This window comes from Phocoena sinus, chromosome 2 (assembly GCF_008692025.1).
Source record: "Phocoena sinus isolate mPhoSin1 chromosome 2, mPhoSin1.pri, whole genome shotgun sequence".
NCBI lineage: Eukaryota > Metazoa > Chordata > Mammalia > Artiodactyla > Phocoenidae > Phocoena > Phocoena sinus.
Genome location: NC_045764.1, coordinates 162,810,191 through 162,830,943, shown reverse-complemented (window position 1 = coordinate 162,830,943; position 20,753 = coordinate 162,810,191). Strand labels below are relative to the sequence as shown.

The 20,753-nt window shown below is 42.4% G+C and overlaps 1 protein-coding gene across 1 annotated transcript in view; it reads left to right on the top strand.

The window, feature by feature from the left end:
* The window catches only part of KCNK10 (potassium two pore domain channel subfamily K member 10), a 138,635-nt gene that overhangs the window by 77,014 nt on the left and 40,868 nt on the right, over window positions 1-20,753 (top strand). Inside the window, exon 3 of the mRNA XM_032623569.1 lies at window positions 12,010-12,127. Coding sequence (XP_032479460.1) covers window positions 12,010-12,127 — 118 coding nt within the window. The remainder of the gene's footprint in view (window positions 1-12,009; window positions 12,128-20,753) is intronic.

Here is a 20,753-nt window from a genome sequence, read left to right as displayed (position 1 = left end):
TGAGACATCCGTTCAGCAGCCAGTGGAAATCCTTGCTGTGAGTGCGTGCAAAGCCAGATGAGCCTTCTCCTTCCCTGCCCTGAACCCTCCCTACCTCCAAGCAGCCTTTTGTGCAGGAAGTTTGGACCGCGGCCGAGGCAGCAGGTGACCTCTGGTGAGCGCAAGATCGGCATCTTTGTGCCCACAGATGCAGCTCGGGCAAGTTGAAGCAACTCCCCTGGCTGTTGCCCTGAAACAGAGGCACTGCCCTTTCTTCAGCGAAGTGGTCATGAAGAAGATTGTTCAATGTGTGCAAGATCGGGCTTGCAGCCCCTGGCCTGTCTCTACAGGCTTACACTTCATCATTACTATTGCTTTTATCCCTGGGGTTGTTGAGTCCATCACTGTTTAGGGAAGAAGATCTAAAGCTTTTAAGCCAGAAATTAAAGAGCTAATGGCAATTGGCATGACACTAGAAAAATGAATCTGCAAATGAGAAGTCAGTGTTCTTAAAAAACTCTCATAAAAATAAAACAAAATCCGGAAATGAATGCCACGGTGTCGGTGTCCGCATTTATCTACAAATGTGCATGTGTTTGCTCCTCATTGAAGGTGAAGCAAAAATCTCATTTAACAAGATTTATTTTTTTGTTTTTAAAATTTTTATTGGAGTAGAGTTGACTCACAATGTTGTGTTAGTTTCAGGTGTACAGCAAAGCGAATCAGTTGTTACATGTACATATAGCCACTCTTTTTTAGATTCTTTTCCCAGACAGCCCATTACAGAGTATTGAGTAGAGTTCCCTGTGCTGTACAGTAGGTCCTTATTAGTTACTTATTTTATATATAGTAGTGTGTATATGTCAATCCCAATCTCCCAATTTATCCCTTCCCCCACTTTTTCCCCCTTGGTAACCATACGTTTGTTTTCTATATCTGTGACTCGTTCATTTAATAAGGTTTTGGTGGTGTGCGGCTCGTACAATTATTTTCATTACTCATAATCAGTTGTATTCATTTTAATAACTAATATTTGCTGAATGCCTGTCATGAAGCAGGTGCTGTGTTAGACTGATGATTAGAAAAATAAAATAAAAAATGATGCAAGATGTCTACTTCCTGTCCTCCAGAATCCATTGTCTCACTAGCTCACTTACACGGTATTTACTGTGGCTAGGCACTGCTCTAAATGCTTCATGTTTATTGTTATTTAGTCTTTACAATGATCCTTCGAGGTAAGGGTAAGCAGCTGGGGAACAGAAGTTAGATAAGCTTAGGTGACAGGTAGAACTGGGATCTGGGCACAGGCAGCCTGGCTCCAGAACCCATGCTTTTTCACCAAGATGCTCTACTCCTGCTGGGGGAGACCGACGTGGCTTGGGTACTTAAAGTCCAGTGCGACTGGTGCCAGAAGACAAGGAAACACTCAGGCCCTTATTCACGGAGCAGGAGTCTCTGACTCAAACTGTGGGACCCCCAGAAGGACCTTCATTCTCCTGTGAGAAGACTACAGAGAATAATAATTATCTGTTGGTTGTGCTCTGGAGGGACATGGCTTTGCATCTTCACATAAGGTGTTGAACTGGGCCAACAGATTCTATTTAAAACCACAGTACACGATGTATCATTCAGGTCTGCAGTTGAGAGTCGCTTATCCGTATCTATTGAGAACATATATTTTCCCTTCATTCTTGGTAGAAATGGGCAGAAGAGACGGAAAGCTTGTGGATGAGGGTTAGCCTTACTGAGGAAGGGAGGGTTTAACCTTTTGTTCTTTGAAAAATGAGGATCAGACGTACAAATTCCTATTTCCCTATATTGTCCTTTTTCAGGTGGAAGAAAGTGACATAACAGATGAGCGTTAGAAAAAAGGTTTGCCAACTGGAGAGAGAGCTGAGGTGCTGGTAGAAGGTGCTGATACATTTTCTAAGGGGCACAGGAAATGAAATATTAATTTGGGATTAATATCCAGCACTCAAAAGTAAGAAAGAGTCCGAGTGAAAAGCTACAATGAAAACAAGATAGCAGAAGCATCACCTGTTGAATTTCAAGCTCTCTCCAATGCAGTGACGATGGAAGGAATAGTCATCTTGGGTTTAGCTCACACGGCAGTGAATCAGAATTCCTGGAGCTGCTTTTGTAGCCCAGTAAAAATAAATTTTTTTCCCCAGAAATTGGGTAAACTCATCTTTGATAGGAATAATCTCAAGTGCAGAGAGAGCAGTGCATACATCAAGCATTCTCCTCAGGACCAAGGTGATTTTTCATCATCACTTGGCAGATTTGATTTTCAACCTGTAGAGGCTGAGTCCAACCTGAGATGAAAGGACGACAGTTAGTTAGTCTGAAAGTTTATTGATTTTATCAGAGCACGTACATATATCTCTGCTTGCTTAGTGGACTTGATGCGTTAAAATGTCTCTTATTTCATCCTTCCATGTAGTCAAAGAGACAGAAAAAACGAATTCTACATTGTAAGGCACAGTTTGGAAGGTAGAAGGTCTCCTGCCGATATGGCTTGGTCCCATATGACAATGTTTGGCTACATTAGTCATTAGTGTATACCCAGGTGCTAAGGAACTGAGTTTTAGAACATTTTCTCCCCAAAGAATTAACTAGTGGTAGCAAGGAAAGCTAGCTTCCTCAGACCATAGGCTCTGGATGTGCCATCTAGCTCATCTTGGGTTTCTCTATCTTATTCTTCAAACAAATTCTCCACTCACGCTGTCCAATCTGCAGGTGACCTTCACTTTACGTTTATAACCAGGTCGTAAAGCACCGATGAAAGCCTGCTGCCTGAATCCCCGGGACAGAGGAAAGGCTAATGTTTGCACACAATTAGATACTTAGGGCAGCAGGAAAATAAACCATCACCATATCCCCCATGGCACTGAAGGTGCCTCTCTCTTTGCGCTTTTATGGCCTGGCCTGGATTTTGTGAGCGTTTATTTGTGGGAGACTCTGTGGTAGTGAGTCTGTTAGACTGGCCGGTCCGCTCGGGCCAGCACAGGCCTGACTGCCACACTGGCCATCTGCCTGGGTGGGAGGTGAGGACCTGTGCCCATCAACCCCCCTCTCCCTTGACCTCTTATAGACACTAGGGGTGTCCCAGCCTAGCGGGGAGCCAGGCTGCTCTCCAGAGTCAAGGAGCTGGGCTAAGAGGGTCTGAGATGGGGAGAAAGAAGAACACAGAGAGAAGCTGCCTTTCTAGCATTTAGGACGATGATCTTCCTGTTAACAATGCAAAGAGTATCCACTTGCTAGCTTTGCCGGGCACTAGATGTGGCAAGGTAAGCACTAATCTGTCTCATGTGTCCCATGGGGATGCCCGTCTCACAGGTCACCACGAGGGTTAACTGAGTTAATCTATGCACTGGTAAGTACTCAGGATTCCTGTTATTTTTAACGTCATCACATGTGAAATGACAAGGCATGCTGCCTGAAGTCATGTATACATTAAAAAAAAATCTGACAGCAACCCTGCAAGGAAGGGTACCTCACTTTATAGATGAGAAAACTGAGGTTCAGAGAAGCTGAGCACCTTGCACAGGCTAGACATCTGCACTTTATCCATGAACTTTCTCTGTTGCAAGAGGAAAGTATGAGGTGCTTATACTCTCTCTCTTTCTGTACTGAAGTGAAGACTTCTTGGAATCAAGAAGTGCCTTGCTGGGGGTGGCTCCAGGTTTCCTCTCTGATGCCCTCCCACTGTTGTCTGAAGTATGTATATGATGTGGCTTTGCACTTGGACGTGAAGGAGCCCCGCCCCCTGCCCCCAGCCCCAGCATGGTCACTTCTGCTGCTGTGAAATATTTATATGTGAAATGCTTCTGAAGCAGGAGAAATAAAAAGCCACTGCGGTGAACAAATTAATATCATACTTCCACTTCTCACCTGAGGCCCTTCCGCAACAAATGTGTGAGGCGGTGGAAGGATGCTGCTACCCTGTTGTCAGGGTTTTGAGTCATTAGGGGCATTTGTGAGTTGTAATGAATGTGGTCTGCCAGTTGCCCTTCTCTGTCTCCTAGCGGTTGTGGCTTTCCTTCTGTCCATTAATGGCTGAAAGTATGCCCGCTTTGAGTGCATTTATGAAGCCACTTTCCACCACGACCCCCTCCTCTTGCCTCGACCCCTGGCTAAATATCTCCTTTATAAATCCTTTTGCTGACTGTGCCCTCTCGAGATTTAAGAACGTTGTAGACCTAGAGCCACCTTTGTGCCCTCAGATGAGGTCATTTCCCTTTGTTCCCGTAGTGTGAGCTGTTAGCAAAAGGATCATACGTCCTGTCTTATGCCTGTCCTGCAGTTCAAGCATAATCGTGAACAAGGCCCTTTTCCCTCTGCAAGTGTCCTGGTTTGGACAGTAAATCAAACCATCGCCATGGTTATTAGCGTCCATGTATATGGTGCCAATTGGCTGCATTCTTCAGTCTCAGACAAGCTGAGTGACCACCTCTCCACCTTTGTTTGTCTTCCTTTTTGGTGCCCTATGAGGAAACAGAGAAACAGATTGTCTCACCAAGTACACAGATCATAGGAGAAAAGCCACAGACAGTTAGTGGTCCCCTGTGGGCCGTCATTCATCCCAGAGTAGCGCTAACACTCATGATGGTGTCTTGTGTTGCCCGGAACAGTGATTTATGCGACCCAGCATTGCCGCGTGGGATGACGGCACCAGGGGAATTCGGTGGGGGGATCTCCGAGGGCTCTCTATCCCCTTCTCATTTTGGGAGAGGCTGCAGTTTCCCTGTTGAACCCTTCTGGTGGTCCTAATGCAGGGAAGGAAGGAGGATAGAGGAAGCAGGAAGAAAAGAGATTCTTTTATTTATTTATTTTCCAGTTTTATTGAGATATCATTGACATATAACATTGGGAAAGTTTAAGGTGTACAACGTATTGATTTGATATACTTATTTATTACAAAATGATGACCAGCATAGCATTAGCTAACATCTCCATCATGTCGTATAATTACCATTTCTTTTTCTGTGGTGAGAACATCTAAGATTTATTCTCTCAGTAACTTCAGGTATATGATACAGTATTAGTAACTGAAATCACCATGCTATATGTTAGATCCCCAGAACGTATTCATCTTATAACTGGAAGTTTGTACCCTTTGACCAATATCTGCCCTCCCCACCCTCTAGCCCCTGGCAATCTCCATTCTACTCTCTGTAAGAAACAGATGTTTAAATTTATTTTTATTGGAGTATAGTTGATTTACAATGTTATGTTAGTTTCAGGGGTACAGCGAAGTGAATCATATATGTATACATATATATACATATATCCATTTTTTTCAGATTCTTTTCCCATATCGGTTATTACAGAATGTCAAATATAGTTCTCTGTGCTATACAGTAGGTCCTTGTTAGTTTTCTATTTTATATTTTATATATAGCAGTGTGTATATGTTAATCCCCATCTCCTCATTTATCTCTTTCCCCTACGTTTCCCCTTTGGTAACCATAAGTTTGATTTCGAGATCTGTGATTCTGTTTCTGTTTTGTAAGTAAGTTAGAAACAGATTCTTTTAGACCTTACCACTGTCACCAACTCTTCCTCCTCCTTCTTTATTTTTTAAAAAATAGGACAATCGTTATATTTCTTTGTGTTGGACTACTTTCTTATGTTTGTCTGTATTACAAAGAAATAAATTGCTTTCCTCTCACACCTCTGGGAAGACCATGTGCCTACATTTATTACTTTCGTTTGTTCACTCATTTCTTATTTTTTTTTTAAGCAATCTTTTTTTTTTAATGTATTTATTTATTTATTTTGGCTGTGTTGGGTCTTCATTGCTGCGTGTGGGCTTTTCTCTAGCTGCAGTGAGCGGGGGCTACTCTTTGTTGCGGTGTGCGGGCTTCTCCCTGCGGTGGCTTCGCTTGTTGCGGAGCATGGGCTCTAGGTGCACGGGCTTCAGAAGTTGCAGAACTCAGGCTCAGTAGTTGTGGCTCACGGGCTCTAGAGCGCAGGCTCAGTAGTTGTGGCTCATGGGCTTAGTTGCTCCGTGGCATGTGGGATCTTTCCGGACCAGGGCTCGAACCCATGTCCCCTGCATTGGCAGGTGGATTCTTAACCACTGCACCACCAGGGAAGCCCCACTCATTTCTTATTGATTGAAACATTCATTTATGAATCGTTTACTGGGTAGCAACTGGAAGTTCTAACTGACAGGCTAAAAAGGAAATTCAAAAAGGTGTGGAATTAAATTTTCAAATGGGACCCTCTTATCTATAGTATGTTTTTCCTGAAGCTTGAAACTCTCACATCACATGTAGTTTAATTTTTTTCTTTTTGATCCTCAGAAGACCTCTCTGAACTTGGTAGTGGTTGATCTTGTAACTGAACACGTGATGCTCATTAAGTCTGAGATTGTGGCTTAAAATGATGCTGATGTTCGTTGAACCTCTACCCTGTAACTGACCCTTTAAGCCAGACTGTACATGGCTCAGTTTCGTCATTTCATTATCTACGTGTTTGGACACTTCTAATGGGCTGGCTTATCTTCACTTTTGCAGCCTGAAAGGAGAGAAAGAAAAACAAACAAACTTAAAAACAAATGCATTTAAAAAAGAAAAACAAAAAAAACAAATGCATTTAATTTTAAAAGGCTTTACTTGAGTTCAAACAGTTAAGATTATTAGAAAATACTTTAGAAAATTAATAATGTTAGAAGTATGAATTCAATCAGAACTATTGAGTTAAAAATGATGCTGTTGGTTCAAGTGATAACAGTCCATTTATACTGGGTTTCCCCTGTAGGTATGTAACCTGAGTTTGTTAATTCATTTTAATTCTGCTTGTTTGCTGGAGTCTTTCTGATGTATATGATCTAGATAGAATCAAACCTCATTCCTGGGGTTGGGGATCCTCTAAAATCTTACCAAGAGGTTGGTGACTTGTGAGAGACCTTATTTTTCTCCTTCTTACTTCTGGTTTTAAATCACATTCTGGCCCACAGTGCCCGTAACAATCCTTATATTTAAAACCACTTCCCCAAGGCATTTGCTTGTATAGCCCACTTTACTGAAGATTTGGGGGAGCGAGAGAGGAATTTATACCACACATATGAAGCAAGTTAAAACTGGGTACTAGATGGACCTGCTTTTCAGAAGTCTTGGGCATTGCTAACTGAGCTCAGCTGACACCTTGTCTCTTTTGCTTTCCTCTCTTCCTTTTTCGGGGCTTTCTTTCTCTTTTCTCTGTTCCCTCCCTTTCAGGCTATAAAATCAACCTTTCTCCATTTTTATTTATTTATTTTTAATTTAAAATTTAATGCTGAGCCATTAAGCTCTCACCAGCTCCAGCAGCCAAATAAAGTTTGGTGCCCCCATGAACATGTTCAGGGAAGTAGTCTAGTTAGAAATGATCGCTTGTGAGGTCCCTTCTGTCTAAATTCTTGGACAATGACAAGACTTCTCCCTCATCTCTGTCTGGAGGTGAGCACAGGGTGGGGGAGGATGAGTGTGTTCTGGGTACCATATGCAGAGGAAAGGGCAAAACCGTGGCTTTGGGCCAGTCAAGACTTGAATTCTGGCTTCTCCACTTCCTGGCTGTGTGACCTTGGGCAAGTTCCTTAACTTTCCTGAGCCTGTTTCCTTATCTCGAAAGAGCGATAATATTTCGTAAAGTTCTTGCAAGTTGTAGAAAGGAGAAAATTGAATAACACACAAGTTGTGGAAGGGATAAAATGGAAGAACACCCCTAAAACACCTGCCTCAACGTAGACACTCAACAAATATTAATTTCCTTTCCTTTCAGCCGATAGACACTTTCCTTCAGGGTTACATATGTAAACATTAAGTATTTATAAATTGCATAATTCAAAGAAAAGAGACTTGAAAAGGAATCTTACTTTGGATTTTTTGATGAAGCACATAATTATCCCTGCCCGTCTTTGCTGCAGATCTGTGTGTTTATACGCAGCACTTGGTCTGCGTAGGGTATTTATGTGTAATTCTCTGCGCAGTGAGACCTGATTGAACCCAAACTCTTTTTGCAGCTTCATAGAAGTTGTAAATATTAGGTATTGATGGTGTGATCTGTGGCTACCTAAGCGACTGGGGCCTGAAGCTGTCCCTGAGGTATTATTTCCAGGTGGTCCCATCAGAGCTGAATAGACTATGAGGCTATAAACACTAGTTAAGGCCTGTGGCTTGGTCTGAAGGCGCTCAAAGTATAGTGACAATGGGTATTTTACCAGCAGAAAGGACTTGGCATCTGTATTTTCTCTAAAGCAGAGAATTGCATAGCCCCCGATGAATAAGCGATCCTTGTAGATTAGGCCGATTTAAACCACAGGCAAAGACACATCCCATGCAGCTGGATTTGAAATTCTGGGGTGCCAGCGTTTATGTTAAAAACAGTGGCCAGTATAATATTTCATGTTCTTAGAGGCAGGAAAAAATAAAGACTTAAACAAAAGAGATTTTTTTCTTTTGTCCAGTAAGTTGTCTAGGGGGTTTGCAACAGAAACCATATGTGGCCCACAATTACTGTCCGACCTTTTCTGGAAAAGGGTTGATACCTGGTCTAAAGAGTTTGAAATATCTCAGATCAATGAAGGCAAAATGTTACTAACAATGATTGACTTTTTCATTTGTAATCTAATTTATGGCAACCACTGTCTGCTTGTTGTTTTTTTTTTTGTTGTTGTTGTTTTTGCGGTACGTGGGCCTTTCACTGTTGTGGCCTCTCCCATTGCGGAGCACAGGCTCCAGACGCGCAGGCTTAGCGGCCATGGCTCACGGGCCTAGCCGCTCCGCGGCATGTGGGATCCTTCAGGACTGGGGCATGAACCCGTGTCCCCTGCAGCGGCAGGCGGACCCTCAATCACTGCGCCACCAGGGAAGCCCCTGTCTGCTTGTTTCAACAGAGCTTTATGGGCATTATTTAGGATGAATATAATCCCATTGCAATATTTAATTGTGTCTGGCAATATTCACATGGGGTTATTACAGTTTTGTCCAGGGAATGGAGACTCTAGAAGTAGCTCATATTTCTGTCACCTCCGTCTGAAGCCCCTACCTTCCTCACCACAGCTCACCTGATTGAAATCTCTTGCTCCCCTCTCCCCTGGCCTGAAGGAGTTTGGCAGGGTGAGCTCAGGAAGGGCTGCTGAGGAATTTTCCACCTTATTCTGTGCATGCTGAGAGTAGGGAAGGATTTCCAGCAAGGGAGTGTGTGATCAAAAGCCCGTTAAATGTATGGGTGCAGAAGCGTAAGTCCTGGGACGGAGGCATTTTGTGGAGGCTACAAGGTACAAACTGAACCTCCTGGAAGAAATGGGGCCCAGATTAGACCCTGAAGGGTGGGTACTTTTGTGGGAGGGCAAAGCAAAGTTCCAGAAGTATGAGGGGATGTCTCATAGAGTTTCCTGCCCAGGGCTGGAGGCTTTTATAGTACAGTGTGAGATGAGGTTGGAGCATCAATGTGGCCAAGTCACTGGGAATTTTAAGGTGTATGGAATTCCAAATCCGGTAGCCAGTGAGGAGTCATTGTTATTTATTTTTAAAAGGAGCCGTGTGTGTGTGTGTGTGTGTGTGTGTGTGTGTGTGTGTGTGTGTGTGTGTGTGTGTTGGGGGACAGTGAAATGACAGTCACAAAATTGTCAACTATTTTTGAAACCCTGACACAGTGCTGGGCATTGGGCTCAGTGTATTACATGAATCATCTCATTTCATCCTCACAACGACTCTGTGGGGGAAGGCATTGTTATCCCCAGTTTGCAAATGAGGAAATTTGGGCTTAGAGAGGTTAAAATAACTTGCCCACTCTCTCGCTTTGTCACAGTTTACCCTTCCCCCTCCTCATATCCTGAAGTCCATATATACACTACCAAACATAAAATAGATAGCTAGTGGGAAGCAGCTGCATAGCACAGGGAGATCAGCCCGGTGCTTAGTGACCACCTAGAGGGGTGGGATAGGGAGGGTGGGAGGGAGGGAGACGCAGGAGGGAAGAGATATAGGAACATATGTATATGTATAACTGATTCACTTTGTTATAAAGCAGAAACTAACACACCATTGTAAAGCAATTATACTCCAATAAAGATGTAAAAAAAAAAGATACATTAAAAAAAATAATAATAACTTGCCCAAGTGTCTGAGGTGATTAACGAGCAGAACCATGACAGTCTGACCCAGGAGCCCAAGCTCTTAACTCCTGAAACAAGCTCAGTGTAAAACATTCCAACAAAACAGAAAAAAAAGAGAGTGAAAAGGAACTGAAACCCTGCCTCCCGGGAGTGACCACTTTGGGTGCCAGTCCTTTTAGACATCTTTCTATGTATATGCACAACAAGATGTATGCGTTTTGCATAACTTCTGCCAGGACTGGGTAAATCCTATGTCTGCAAATTTTACATAAATGGCAACATACTATATATGGATTTTTCCCCCCAATTTAAAACTAATTTTCTAATTTTAACAAGTGGATGTATAGTGTTAAAAAACAAAATTCAGGGACTTCCCTGGTGATCCAGTGGTTAAGACTTGGCGTTTCCACTGCAGGGGGCATGGGTTCCATCCCTGGTCAGGGAACTAAGATCCTGCATGCCACACGGCGAGGCCAAAAAAATTAAAACAAAAACCAAAATTCAACCGAGTAGATTTGAAGATCTAATGGGCTTTATTCAATGATTTATGAATCAGGCACCATCCCGTCTAGCAGCTAGAGGGGTCCTCCCAGGGGTTGTACAAAATGGAAGGTTTTTATAGGAAGAGAGTGGGGCAAAGGAGCTATTATCAAAAGAAAAGAAAGGATTATTTTTTAGGTCAGGACATCTTCTTTGGGGGGAGAGGGGGGAAAGAATAGCAGGGGTTTTAGCATGCACATTACCTCTTTTCCTCTGGGGGACGGAGCAGGTCCATGAGACAGGCTGCCTCATTGGTGCTGACCAGACAATTCCAGACTGGTTGATTAAGATTACATTTCTGGATAGACCTAGAAAATATTATATTTAGCGAGGTAACTCAGACAGAGAAAGACAAATACTACATGATATCATTTATATGTGGAATCTAAAGATAGTACGAATGAGTCTATATACAAGACAGAAATAGACTCACAGACACAGAACACAAACTTACGGTTACCAAAGGGGAGAGAGAGGGAGGGAGGTACAAATTAGGAGTATGGGATTAACAGATACAAACTACTATACATAAAATAGAGAAGCACAAGGATTCAGCACAGGGAACTATATTCAGTATCTTGTTATAACCTATAATGGAATATAATCTGAAAAACAATAACTAAATCACTTTGCTGTATACCTGAAATTGACACAATATTGTAAATCAACTATACTTCACTAAAAGAAAAGAATAAATAGTAAAAAAAGATTACATTTCTGGGGAAGGTCGTAACTGCAATAAAGTCAGGTATCAAGTGCAGGTTTGATACCATGGACTTTAGCACAAGTGGTGCCATTTGGGCCTGTGCTTTTCTCTGTAACAATAGTATTTCATTGTATGACGGTACCCTCATCCACATAACCAGTTCTTTATAGATCATTGCAGGTTCTGGAGCAAGGAAATCTTAGTAAGCTTTTTTTTTTTTTTTATAAACTTATTTTAAATTGCTTTCTTCTCACACCTTTGGGAAGATCATGTGCCTACATTTATTACTTTAGTTTGTTCACTCATTTCTTATTATTTTTTAAAGCAATCTTTTTTTAAAAACGTATTTATTTTATTTGTTTATTCTTTTTGGCTGCCTTGGGTCTTTTGCTGCACGCGGGCTTTCTCTAGTTGTGGTGAGCGGGGGCTACTCTGCGTTGCGGTGTGTGGGCTTCTCATTGCGGTGGCTCCTCTTGTTGCGGAGCATGGGCTCTAGGCACGTGGGCTTCAGTAGTTGCAGCACGCGGGCTCAGTAGTTGTGGTGCATGGGCTTAGTTGCTCCGCGGCACGTGAGATATTCCTGGATTTATTGGCAGACGATCCTTAACCACTGCGCCACAAGGGAAGCCCCTTGGTAAGCTTTTTCACTGAACCTCATGCTTTCTCACTTTCCTTGCAGCATGCGCTCGACGCTGACAACGCAGGAGTAAGCCCCATAGGAAACTCTTCTAACAACAGCAGTCACTGGGACCTCGGAAGTGCCTTTTTCTTTGCTGGAACTGTCATCACCACCATAGGTATCAATGTATTTGCAAGTATCTTTTCCTCTGCAGGCCCTCCTGAGTAATGGCACTAAAATCAACATTTTGTCCTCATAGAATACATGGCAGCCGGAGGTTCAAAGGAGGCTGAGGAAACACTGTCAGATTAAGGCAGTACTTGTGTGGTGACTTTCAATAAAAGGCAGAGCAGAATGAAGAATTTCATTTTTCAAAATGAAAGACTAGGGAAACTTTCGTTTGAAAGGACCTCGTGGAAAGGTTAGGGTAAAAAATGAACCTCTGAACCATCAGTTGAACTCTGATTGCTCAGTTGAGCTCAAATTCTTTTTTAAAAAGTGTACTTTTTATTGAAGTTATACATTAAACAGCCAAACTGTGTTCCACAAAGTTTGTTATGTAAAACAGCAGTCTCTGCCCCTCTCCTCCTTTTTCACCTCCCCTGGGGCAACCTCTTTCATTTCTTTTGCATGATTATTTTGATATTCATCTCCATGTCTTTAAATGTCACATTGGTATTACACTTCCCGAATTTTATTTTAGAGGTGATTTCTTGACTTCCCATTGTGGAAGATGAGGAATCAGTTCTCTTCTTCCTCCCCACCCCACTGTAGAAGGGCTCTCTTCCCGTCCTCTTTCCTTCCCAGTATAGTTTAATTAGATCAAAAGTGAATGTGAATAGTTGCATTATTTTGCTAGGTAAATGCTCCTCTTCCAACTGGTCATAAGGCGAGCTATGATTACTTCCTTCCTGCACCAATTTTTGTCTTTTGTCAATTTTTGTGTCTTTTTTCTTATACTTGAGGAGTTTTGTATTTTTGCCATAGGGATTAAACGATTTGTCATAGGGGTTAGCTTTATAATTATAATTGCATATAAAAACCTTAGTGTTCTATTCTTTAAGTAGTATCTGTTAGTTCCTTATTATGGGTGATGACATCTCTTCTCTTTCTCCACCACACAATTTTAGTTGACACCATCCTTTTAATGTTTACTTTTACATTATTAAATATGCTTAGGCTTCTATTAGAAGATTTGCCCACTTTAATAACTCTTGGCTCTCAATTATTATATATAATGCAGTCAGGGAACTTACTCAGCATCTCAACTTCTTTTCTTCTTCCACTATCAATTATTACTTATTGTATCATTCTGTAACATCAGGGTGTATATTTCACATTCTGCTATTCTGTTCTGCTACCTGGGCACTCCCGTTTATTTCAGTCATAGTTCTACAGTTAAGTATTGTCGGTGTTCATCTTTAGCCCTGGTTTTCATCATGGTTTTGCTATAGTTTTTGTCACCATCACTTGCTTGGCTGAAACTCTTCTTCAGGTAGTTGCCTTCAGAATGGCTCCAGGGAGCAATATTCCCTGGGTTCTTGTGTTGTTCAAAATGGTCTTATACTTGAAGGGCAGTTTGGCTGGAAATGAAACCCTTGACTCACATGTTCTTTTTTAAGGATCTTGTTGGATCTCCACTTTCTCCCAATGCTTATGTTGCTGTGGAGAAACCTGATGCCAGACGATTTTTCCCTTTTATAAGTGACTTGCTCTTTCTGCTCAGCTACTCAAAAGATTATTTCTTTATCTTTCATCTGATAACGCTACCAGGTTTTGTCCCTTTTATTTCAGGAAAGTTTTCTTGATTGCTATTTTTAAACATTTTCTCTGCTGTATGATTTTGGTTCTGTTCTTTGGGGATTCCAGTTATACATCTATCATCACTTCTTTGCTTGTCTTCTATGTCTAGTGTTTTCCCTCTACTCCTTTTTATCTTTAAAATTTGGTTTTCAACTTGTTAGTATTATCTTCTTTTTTTTGTTATTTTTTCACAGTGCCTACTCTGCCATGTGCTCCTTCCAATTTTGTTTTCATTTTTATGATCATTAGGGGACTTTTTTTTTTCCTACTTTTTCCCTGCATTCTATTAGCTCGGCTCACATTTCATCTGCACTTGTTATCTCACCATTTCCTCCCTGATTTCTTGCACCTTTGTGGTTTCTCTGTGATGATTCTTAGAGGTGATTACTTCATAGTTGTTTACACTTTTCATCTGGTTGGGGCAACATTTTTCTGCTGAGTGTCTCACATTCACTGGTAAGTTTTGCTGCTCTTTCACATTTTTAAAAAACGGAAGCTTTATATTTATGCTGGGCCAGTTTCTTTCTTTTTAATTTTTTATTATTTTTTTGGCTGCGTTGGGTCTTCGTTGCTGTGTGTGATCTTTCTCTAGTTATGGCGAACAGGGGCTGCTCTTTGTTGCAGTGCATGGGCTTCTCATTGCGGTGGCTTCTCTTGTTGCAGAGCACAGGCTGTAGGTGCACAGGCTTCAGTAGTTGTGGCGTGCAGGCTCAATAGTTGTGGTTCGTGGGCTCTAGAGCACAGGCTCAGTAGTTGTGGCGCACAGGCTTAGTTGCTCCGTGGCATGTGGGATCTTCCCGGACCAGAGCTCAAACCCATGTCCCCTGCATTGACAGGCAGATTCTTAACCACTGCGCCACCAGGGAAGTCCCTGGGCCAGTGTCTTTTTCACATACTTGATGCCAAATGAACTGGATATTCCTGGACCAGCTCTCTGCTGAACATTTCCATGGGCTGGGGAGAGCAGAGCAGGAAGAAGCAGGTAACCTTTCTGGTAGCACATGCCAAGACTCTCCTCTTTCCTGTTGTCAAAGAGACAGAGTGCTTCCTGCAAATATGACCCATCTGTGTTATTCTCTGTATAGCTCTGCCTCTTCTGTTTTCCTGGATCAGATCAAGTTTAGGGGGGCTTCTGCTGCTCTCCCTCTTCACCCTACATTCCATACTTGGTACATATAGGGATATCTCTTTTGAAGTTCAAGGTGAGACACTCACTTTCATAACTGGATTTTTGCAGGGACTTTCTGAGATTTGTACTTCTTCTCTGTATTATTTTCCCATGTTGCTTCTTTGCAATCTCATCTTCTTTTGGTAATCCTTACGTATATTGTGGAATCTGTAGATTGCATCCCTCTCCCAGCTCTGCTGAAAAAGAGTTTGAGAGTTATCTGCCCTCATTTACTAGTGAAGTAGTGAAGTCACACTACAATAAAAACTCTCATTCAGAAGAATGGGAGACACACAACAGTCACCGGTTCATAGCAATGTTGGACACACAGTGGGATGCTCTTCTACCCTCGAAGTGGGAGGATTCCTTCATTAACATTTGTTTATACTCTTTGGGAGGAAATCTCTCTCATAGCTCAAATCTCTCAAATCTCATAGCTCTCTGAGGCCCAGCTTTGCCTTCTGGGAGGTTTTTCCCTCTCCCTTACTTTTTGGTGTTGGAGAGTATGCCTTTTTGGGGGGATGCATCTTTGACGATTGACTTCCCATTGGCACAAGTTTCAGAAGCTAAGCGTTGTTTAGAGGCACAGGATTTTGTTTATGGTTGTAGACCTCCTCTTTAGGGCCTGTGTTATTTTTACATTGGTGCAATCAAGAAAGTTATGTGCATTAAGAAAACTAGAGTCAGAGAGAATTGTCATTCCTTTTTAGAAAGCCTCTTAATCATGTGATGTACTAGGTTCACGCTTGCAAATCTGCAAACACATTAAGATCAACTATTACAAGTAGTAGAGGTGTGTGTTACGCTAGTGAGTCTAGGGCCTAGAAACCTTTCAGACACTCCAGACCAGATTAGGTCATATTCGTCCTCAATCCCACAGCATCCAACAAAGGGGGCAGGATGATATGGCACCATTTGGTGTAATGGCAAACAGTGCTATACACCTCAACATCCCCTGAGGGCATCACTGTAGTAGATCAGAGAAGACCAGTGTCAGGTTAGATTGTGTTCAGTGGTCTGGTTATTAAGATGGGGAAATGTGTCATGTGTTTCAGGGGGATTTATAGTAAAATCATTGAAATTGAGAAAGTCTAGGCCACTTCAAGAAGTACATTTTGGAAAGTGCACCTCCAGTGCCCAGTATTGGACACATGAGACCTTAGTGTATATTAAACAAAAAAGAAAATTCTAATATTCTTATTTTTATAAAATGGCTAAATCAGTGGCCTATATGATGCACTGAAAAACACTATAGCTACATTGGGATGTGCACCCATTTATTGTGTTAACTCACTAAGATCCCAAGGGCTTGGTTTATTGAACAGCTGTGTTCATTGACCCACATGACATTATGTAACTGAGGAATGGTGGTTCCAACCGCCTAAAGAGGAACATTTGACGTGTAACATCTTCTGCCCCTTTTAATGTGCTTACACTGGAATCTTTTGAGTTTGTGCAAATGACTCAGTTTCTGCTGCTTGGCACCCATTCACTTACTCACTCTTGTCCTGATAACCATTTCCCTAATGGTCCCCTTCCCCACACTTGGCCCCCAGGCCACAGGGGAAGAATCATCTTGTCTAGACTCAGAAATCCAGTGCCTTTTGTTTACAATAACCAAGACATGGAAGCAACCTAACTGTCCATTGCCAGATGAATGGATGAGGAAGACGTGGTACGTATATACAACAGAATACAACTCAGTAATAAAAAAGTATGAAATAATGCAGCAACGTGGATGGATCTAGAGATTGTCATACTAAGTGAAGTAAGTCTGAAAGAGAAGGACAAATGCCATATGATGTCACTTACATGTGGAATCTAATACATGACACATATGAACCTTTCTACAAAACAGAAACAGACTCACAGACATAGAGAACAGACTTGTGGTTGCCAAGGGGGAAGGGGGTGGGGCAGGGATGGACTGGATATTTGGGGTTAGTAGATACAAGCTATTACATATAGAATGGATAAGCAACAAGGTCCTTCTGTATAGCATAGGGAACTGTATTCAATATCCTATGATAAACAATAATGGAAAAGAATATAACAAAAAGAATGTGTGTGTATATATATATTTATATATATATATATAACTGAATCACTTTGCTGTATAGCAGAAATTAGCACAACATTGTAAATCAACTATACTTAAATTAAAAAATGTGAATTAAAATTAGATTAGAACCATAAAAATAAGAAATCCAGTGCCTTGCATGTGCGTGGCCACAGCCCTGAGTTCAGAGACAGACATGAGATCTGGATTAGGCCAATAAGCAAGTCAATTCCTGGGCTTTTGCTTGAGCTTTGGAGGAAGTGACTTCTCTTTCTTACTGGATGTAAATTGGGAAAAGGATAAGCCTGGGGCCCTACCATTCATTTTTGTCCCTTGAGGGTTTTTCTGCCTAGAATTCAGCTAACAGTAAAGAAGCGGGTTAACAAAAGAGGAGCGATAAGCAGGGTGCAGCTGGCAGCCTTCGAGCCTGGAATGAAGCTACCCACGAAGAATTAAGAAATAAATGTTAAATATCCTGCTATTTACTGGGGTCTGTCCATTTCTCTTCTTTCTTAAGCGAGTGTGCACTGGGTTTTATCTCGCCTAAGACTGAAAAATTCTAACCAATGCGCACTTATGGCTCAGAGATCACAGAGGGCGAGTAAGTATCCTCTGACCTCATAGCCAGTGCCTGACCCTGCTGGCCACTGCAGCTGCCATCTCCCACCTTCTTTGGGCTACTTGCTCTTGATTTAAAGTCCTAGAGCTTCCTATTGGGTAAGTCCCTAAGTTCATATGCTGGTGTCCTGGCAACCTGGGATGCTGTTGCCTCTATAGTGAGAGGCAGGACGCTGTGTCATATCTGGGCAAAGGACAGAGACCTTTCCCAAAATACGAAAGAAGGTGGAGGCTGAACAGGAAACTACTACAAAACAAGCGTAAATCAAAAACAAACAAAAATAAAACCCAGCCCAAACCACAAGTCCACTTCAGTATCATGGCTCAGTGTTAGTGTTACAGATTGGGTCCTTTACTATTCAATGGAGAAAATGCTGTTTTCTCTCTCACTTTGTCTTAATGGAAAAATAATGTGTTGTGAGTTGAACATCATTTAGCTGGCTAAGTTTTGACTCCAGGGCGGAGGGTCTTTAGAGAGTCATACCATTAGAGAATTCTAAAGAAAACATAAGTACAATGTTAGTAAGAATAATGCAGTGAGGAAATAAGGTTTTTTCCCCAGTTATTTAGTGGAAAATTCATTCATCACAAGTGGTAGCAAGGCTGATAAGAAAACTAAGAGCCTGCTAATTCTTCTGTTTCTTGCTGAGAAATTTTCCATCATTTAGGACACAGGCAGTAGAGCAGCTGGAGCTGAGGAGCGTTTTCATTATTCGTGAAATATGCATACATTAGCATGCTTGCTTGGTTTCACATAATGTGTGACATAATTCGGTAAACATTTTCCCATATTACTAAGGTTCTTTGAGAAACATAAGCTTTGATGGGTTCCATTGGCTCTACTATCAATGCTGTCATCACATGTTGTTGGAGTCGTAAGCAGTTTTTACTTATGTGATAGTGTAACATCACGATGAAAATCTTTCTTCATGAATGGTGATCTTCATCTCTGGCTGTTTCCTTGGAAAGATCCCCCAGGGCTTGCTGTGTCAAAGGGCCTGGACCTTTTAAAGCCTTGCCAAATTGCTCTCCAGAAAGACTCTCTTGAGTACTATGTACTATGTACTGTTCAGACACAGAAAAATGTGCTCATTATTTAGAATGTGTTAGAGAGGTCTTAGGTCTTTTCCTGAAAAGCAGTGATATTACTCAGTATCAGAGGTCCCTTTTATATGAAAATATCAAAGCTTCTTTTTTTTTTTAAATAAGGTTTTCTTGTGCTCAGCTATACAGGAAGATCTCCAAGTGTATGGCAAAAGGGAGAACACTCAGGCTCTTCTCCAAACCAGGAGCCATGCCAGAAGACTAGACTGCTGTCTTTGTTGAGGTCACTGTGCACCCTGTTCCCTTTCTCAGTAACTAATTCTGATGTGAGAAAGTCCCACCTGCCTCAATCGTTGACTCTGCTGGTGGGTCTCCAGCAACTAGTTTTTCTAAGCTGGAGGAATGATACTCCTGTGTGCAGATTCTTTCCCACAAACCATCACTTGTGGAAGGGCAGAAAATGATTGAGTTCTCACCAACAGCTATGGAATGCAATTAGATTTCATCTTGGAGGCATTTTTTTTTTTGTCTTGGCCGCACTGCGTGGCATGTGATCAGACTTATTCCCCGATCAGGGATGGAACCCATGCCCCGTGCAGTGGAAGTGCAGAGTCTTAACTGCTGGACTGCCAGGGAATTCTCCATTTGAGGCATTTTTGGATTAAGTCACTTGGCTCTACCCAGATCCTAGAGAGCCCCTCCTCAGGTCCCAGATGGCAGTCAGTAACTGTGTTCCTTGCCTGTGGCCTCAGTTAAGAGCTGTACTGGCCAAGGTACCGAGGCAGCTATTTCTACTTGACTAGCACTTGGGCTGGACGTTTAGCCCATGGCTTTGGGAATAGCTGTCACTGCGGCTAATACTTACTGGGTGCTTACTAGGTGCCAGGAACTGTGCTCCACATACGTTATCTCACTTAGTTTCACGTTAACTGCATGAGGTAGGTACTCTTATTTGCCTTATTTTACTAATGAGAAGACTGAGACCCAGGGATGTCAAGTAGCTTGTTCAGTATCTCAAGGTCGGTAAGCCATGGAGCCTAGCTTTATTCACCAGGACCAGCTACATAAGGCACAAGGCCCAGTGCAAAATGAAAATTCAGTCTTTTGCTAAAAGAAAAAGATTAAGAAGGACAAAACGGCAAGGGCAGAGCATTAAACCAAGCATGGGGCCCTTCTGAGTGTGGGGCTCCGTGTGACTGCACAGGCCACACGCCCATAAATGCACAGGCAGTAGGCTTTGAGAACATGTACTCTAAACCAAATACCAGAGCTGGATAGCACATGGTTTGCCCAAGATTTGACTTCGGCATGTAAACAGCAAATGGAAGAGTTTCATGTGCACCACTCAGGCCTGAGTCCTCTTGAAACACCAGCTTTGTCTTTGGAAAGGGCTTGGGCTGTTTTCTAGCTAGGGGTGACCGGAGCTAAGCACTACCTTGGTCCTTCTCGTTCACAACAGAATGTTCTCTCTGGGCTGGTCATCTCCTGCCAAAAGTCACCAGAAGCCAGTTGGTGGAGGAGCTCCTGGAACTTCTTCTGCTTTATGAAATCCAGTTCTAATGTCCTGGGCTAGTTCTTCCTGACCATCTGCCTCTCACTTCCCAGCCTTTGCTGCCCCATCGATACCCACACCCCAAATCCAGCTGTGGGCCCACCCAAGCCATTGAGTCAGCCCAGCCTGGGGCACGGGCATTTTGTCCTTTGTCCTGGTGCTATAGGAGAACAGTGGAGTTTCCGGAGGGAAAAGAGGAACCAACCCTGTTTTCTCCTGGGGCTTAGTTTTCCTGGAGACACATAGCTTAGAAACGATTCCTTCCCACAGAAAACCTGGGTCAGGATGATAATTGTGGATCCTTACTGAGGGCTTATTCTTTGCATCACGCTTCACATGTATTTAATCTCCACAGGTTACTCAGGCTTCACATGTAACTCTTTAAGCTATAAGGTAGGTGCTATTAATAGCTCCATCATTCAGTCACGGAAAGCGAGGCAGAAAGGTAAATTGCCCAAGATCTGAGAGTTAGTAAGTGGAAGAATCAGAACAGGAATCCCCGCAGTCTCGAGTTCTAGAGCCACTGTTATACCTTACTTCAAAGTTCTATCAAGCCTTCT